The 5,218-nt window shown below is 60.6% G+C and overlaps 1 protein-coding gene across 2 annotated transcripts; it reads right to left on the minus strand.

Annotated features, from left to right (window-relative positions):
• Positions 1-87: 87 nt before the first annotated feature.
• On the minus strand, positions 88-3,520 carry LYL1 (LYL1 basic helix-loop-helix family member). 2 transcript variants are annotated; one of them, XM_074338063.2, is made up of 4 exons: positions 3,138-3,520; positions 1,865-2,286; positions 1,690-1,781; positions 88-777 (listed from the first exon to the last, which is right to left on the minus strand). In XM_074338063.2, exons 2-4 carry the CDS (start codon positions 2,194-2,196, stop codon positions 362-364), a joined length of 840 nt encoding a protein of 279 aa, XP_074194164.1. In that variant the 5' UTR covers positions 2,197-2,286; positions 3,138-3,520; the 3' UTR covers positions 88-361. The 2 variants fall into 2 exon arrangements, with proteins under 2 accessions (XP_074194164.1, XP_019601781.2); XM_019746222.3 differs by having other exon boundaries at positions 1,865-2,217; positions 3,138-3,517.
• Between the last annotated feature and the right edge of the window lie 1,698 nt (positions 3,521-5,218).

The raw sequence follows: 5,218 nt of genomic DNA on the forward strand, positions 1-5,218 counted from the left end.
TGCTAGCGAGAAGGGGAAGGCTCCCGGGCCCCTCCCCACCTCTCGGTGACCTCCGCCCCAGCCCGCAAAAAAGAGGCACCACTTGGGTCCGATGACCTCTCTGCCATGTTGGTTCCTGGACCTCGCCTCCGGGAGGGGGACGCGGGCAAGGCCACTTGCAGTGGGCGTTAGGTGACAAAAAGGTCTGCAGGGCCCCAGGGGGCGACAGACCCCTGGCCCTTTCCCCTCAAGGGGACGTCTTGACTGGTCCCTCTTCGGGGGACTTCGCTCCAGAGCAGGCCCAGTGCGTGGTCCGCCCCTTCCTCGATGGCCCTGCGCTGAGTTCCCAGTGCCCCTCGGCTCAGAGGCAACACCTCAGAGGTCACCGCACCTCCGGGCTCATAGCCGCTTGTTCCGTCTTGATGGGCCGGGCAGCCCCACCGGGGCTGCTATCGGGGCTAGACTGGGGCGCTGGCTGAGGGCGCACCACCACCTCTGCCCGGCGACACGGCCCGCGGCGGGCACCCTCGTCCAGGCCTTGGTGTGCCGGCCGTTTGCGGGGCCCGGGAGGGGTGGAGCCTGCGGCCAGAGCAGCCGCCTGGTCTCGCAGCAGCCGCACCAGGAAACCGATGTACTTCATGGCGAGGCGGAGCACCTCGTTCTTGCTCAGCTTCCGGTCCGGCGGGTGCGTGGGCAGCAGTTTCCTGAGCTCGGCGAAGGCGCCGTTCACGTTCTGCTGCCGCCAGCGCTCACGGCTGTTGGTGAACACACGCCGGGCCACCTTCTGGGGCTGGTGCCCTGTGGACAGCAGGGACGGGGTTGTCGCCAAGGGGGCTCCCCCTCATGCCGTCGCTTCAGGCACCCAGCACCCTGGTGGGAACTTCACACAGGCGGTGAGCTGGGGCTTTCTCCACCCAAAGGATCCATGTATAGGATCTGTGTGTGGTTCCCCTGCCAGTTAACAACCCTGGGCGCCCCTCATCCTGAGCCACCTAGACAAGGACAGGTTCAGAATGCAGACAGCTGGGACCTCTGTACCTCTGACTGTCTGCATCTTTATGTCACTGGCTGAGGTTCCCCAGGGAAATGTTTCCTTGTGGCTGCCAGTCTAGGAAGCCGTCCCTGTAGTTCTCATTCTGGGTGTGCCCCTGTTTGTGGGCCGGGGGTGGGAATGGAGTTCGTGGGTCTGAGAGATACTCTTATTGTGATTGTGGTCCTGTCCGTGTGGCAGGTGGCTGTGTGACTCATGGTCTGTCTAAAAGGCTGTGGTTGTGTGTGATTGTTGCCATGTGGCTGGGTCATGCATGGCTGTGGTTGTGTGGCTGACTCTTGTGTGGCCATGATCCTAAGTGGCTGTGGTTGTGTGGCTGTCTCCTGTGTGGTTGTGGTCCCGTGGGTGTCTCTTGCATAGTGATTGTTGTGTAGCTGCTTCCTGGGTGGCTGTGCATTCGAGTGGAGCTGTCATTTTGTGGCCCCTGTGCCATGCTGTTTGCCAAGACTCTTTATGGCTTGTTGGGTGACTGTGGTTGTGTGGGACTGGCCATGGGACTGGTTTTGTGCATGGGTGTAACATGAGTACTGAGCCTGTGTGGGCTGTCCTGTGTGTGTGTGAGTGTGTGTGTGTGTGTGTGTGTGTGTGTGCGCACACCTCTCTTTGTGGAAAGGTGTGGAACAGACATGGGCCCCACGCCGACACAAACCCACACTCACCCTCGGTCAGTTCCAGCTCACAGTGACTTGGTCTCCGCTTCAGCCGGCTGCTAGGGAAGATACCGAAAGGTCCTGCCGGCCCAATGTAGAAGCTGTAATGGTTCATGGGTCACTAATGCCTTGTGGGCAAGGACCCTGGCCCTGGATTGCCTCCAGGCCCCAGCCCCCCACTGACCTGTTGAGGAAGGGGTGAGGATGGTAATGCAGGGCCAGAGGGGTTGTGGTGCTTCCCAGGGTGGAGAGTTGTAGCAGCGGGGGCCGCAGGGCACTTAGCTCCGTGGTGGCCATGGCTGTCCCTGGGGGCCTGGTGTGGCCCAGACTGATCACCGGGACGCCAGGGGGCAGCCTGGGGGATGAGGCAACTCCATGGCCCAACTCCTCCACCTTCAGGGGCCCAGGGGAGGCAGGCTTTGGGGGAGAAGCAGGCGCTGGGCTGGGGCCACACACCATCTCAGCCTTCTCAGTCATGGTGGGGCCCACCTCTGCCTGGGCCTGGGGCGGGCACATGGACCCCAAGGGGGTGCTCACCTGTGGAAGGGAAGGAAGCCAGTGGGGAGGAGGATCAGATGCCACACACTCCCTTAGTCCAGCAGAGCCCTCCAATGGAAGGGATAGTGGTGAGGTGACAGTTCAGTGGGCAAAGGCAGGTAGAAGCGTAGGCCCAGAAACTGCCACAATATGGGAGGAGGGTCTGATACAAGGGCAGGAGGTGCCCAATGAGATTCTGTGCAGCAATGAGCCCAGCAGTGCCGTCTCTGAGCTCTTTGTGACCCGTGAAGAACTCAGCTGCCCAGCCCCTGCGCAAATTCTCTTCTTCCAGAATCCCCTCACCTGGAGCCTGTAGGGAGGGGCAAGGCAGGGAACCCATGCCAGATCCTGAGGCTCCCAAGGTGACCTTGTAACCCTCAGATCTGATCCTGACAACCTTCATTGACACCGTGTGACCTTGGGATCCCTCTATAATTGACTCTGGCCTTCACAGACCACTCCCTTCTTTCCCAGGTGGACCATATGGCCCTCAGCTAGGACCCTGAGGCTTTTCCCATTGCCTCCCTGTCAGACCCGGAACAACCTCCATAATCACTCCAATGATCACCACTCCCACTGAAAGTGTCCACCTCACTAACCCTGTGACCCCATGCTCAGTACACAATAGTCATGCCTCAATCCTCCTGGCCCTGGTGACCCCCCCCCAACCCATGCCCCATCAGCATCCACCCCTTTGCACCCTGCTTAGATGTCCCTGTTCACTCTTGGCCCCGTGGCCTAGAGTGTCCCAGCAATATCGGGGACACCTAGTCCCTCTTCCCTGTCTTCCCTAGCAGGTCTCTGGGGAAGCTGACCTGGCCTCTCAGTGAATTCTTATAGATGAATGAATGAAGGCAGGAATGAATGAATGAATGCAGGCGAATTGGGGATCCTCCACCTTCATGCGGCTCCCCTCTTACCCCTGTGCTGGTCCTGCTGCCTGCTGAGTGCCCTGGCTCTGTCGGTCAGAGCCAAGATGTGGTTCCAGCTCCAGGCCAGGCTCCGTGGCTTTGCTCCGTCCAGTCTCTTCACTCTGTGCCCCTGGCAGCTGGCCTCCCTGTCTGGGCTTCACCTCTTCTTAGGCTCCCAAGGGCCTCAGGGCAGGGGCCTGGGTCCCTCGAGAGAAAGTGAGCGGCTCCGGGCTGGCCTGCCCTCTCCCCGCCCCCGGCAGCCCGGTTTCCTCCCTCTCACCCCTGGTGCAGTGGCTGGAGGATGCTGGGCCAGTGCAGATAAGGGCCTGGCTGCCTGGCTGAGACTGATAAGGAGCCGGACTGACCCCGGAGGAAACCGGAGGGCGGGGATCTCCGAGAGCAACCTCATGCCCCGCCCCCGGCAGTCAGGAGTGGCCCTCACCCCTCAGGGCCTTCCCTTCCCTTCCCCCATCACTGGAGGGACCCTGACCCTCCAAGGACCCAGCCCCAGTGCACAGCTGAGAGTGAGGTGCATGCAGAGGGAAAACTGAGGCAGGGAAGCAGTAGCCTCCTGTGTGGCTTGGATCTGGCCTACAGCTTTGAACACCCCCAGCTATGTCCATGTTGATGGGGGTGGAGAGCCCTTTCCGGCCCTGCTGGGGCCTCGTGACAGACACAGGGCTCCCTCCTGCTCCTTCTCTCCTCCCCCTGCCTGGTTCCTCTTTTTACAGAGCCCCTCCCGGCCTTACTGCCACCCTCACCCTGGAGTGGGGCACTGGTGGGAAGGCAGTTCTAACAGTCTGATCTTGGGTGTCCAGTGTGGCAGATGTCCTGCATCCCCAGTGTACTATCCCACCACCTTTCCAGCCCAGGAGGGTGACAGGAAGAGCCACAGCTTCGGGAGATGTCCTAGGGTGACAGTGCTGCCAGAATCTTCTAGGGGCTAGGTGCCCCTAGTATATCTGCATAATCCAGGTCTTCCAGGTCACAGGATCACATAGCCCCCACTTGGTGGTCCCTGGCCCTTATCCCACAGCTAGGCTACTTCAGGGTGGATGGTGATAAAAGAGGTGTGGATGAATGTCCTGGGTGGTCGTGAAACTCAAGACTCAGATGGAGCCTTACAAAGGGAGGGGTCCTGGGTACAGATAGGTAGCAGTGACAAGACTTCCTAATCCCCGGCATCCTGTCACCTGGGCTCCCATACTTTGCTGTGTCTGAGTGACTGGAGGAGCTAGCTGCCAGGTAGGTCCTCAGCTGCCACCCAGTGCCACCAACACTACCACCACCCTTCCGGAAACCAGGTGATAGATACCACATTCCCACCACCAACCATCCCACTGCCTCAGAGAAGTCAAGGTCCAGTTCTAAGCACTGAGTGAACTCGTGTTCCTATAAAGCAGGTTCCGGGATCAGGTTCGTTTTATTCTTGTGGATGGAGCAAGGTAAAGGGTAACTTTGGGGTCCCACAGTTACCACGTGGCAGGGTGGGAATTCTGCCCCAGGCCTCTCCGTTAACGTTTCTAAGGCCTGCCCTTGGGGGTAGGATGCAGCAGCCTGCCCGGTGCCTCCATGTGCACCCCGCCCAAGGGGCCACAGGGCAGGAAGCACCTGGTCTGGAGCGGATGCACAAGGCGCCTGGTTCCGGTCCGGCTTTCGCCACCGCGGCCCCGCGGGGAGCTGGGCCAGAGAAACCAGGCAGCGAGGAGGGGGTGATGGGAGGCCACGTGGGAGCCTCGGTGGCACTGGCTTGCTCGTGTGTCTGTGTCCGGGAGCGCGCCAACTGGGTGGGGGGTGCGCGGCGGATGCGAGCGCATGGCTGCCGCCCCGTGGCCATCTTGAAAACCGCAGGCGCCAGCAACCAGAGGCCCAAGTGCTTTCCCGTGCAGAGGGACAGGCCACACCCCCACACACAGAAGCCCTGGACAGAAATACTGACAACACTTCAGTCAGGCAGAAACAAACCAACGCCTAGATGCACAGAGCTCCCCCAGAGAGTTTAAACAGACGGACAAGGGAAAAGTCCCCAGACATGCTGGACAGATGGACAAACCACCAGCAGCCTCCACTCAGGCAAATGACAATCAGGG

The sequence above is a fragment of the Rhinolophus sinicus genome, chromosome 15 (genome assembly GCF_057876585.1).
Source record: "Rhinolophus sinicus isolate RSI-liver-muscle chromosome 15, RSI-T2T, whole genome shotgun sequence".
Taxonomy (NCBI): Eukaryota; Metazoa; Chordata; class Mammalia; order Chiroptera; family Rhinolophidae; genus Rhinolophus; species Rhinolophus sinicus.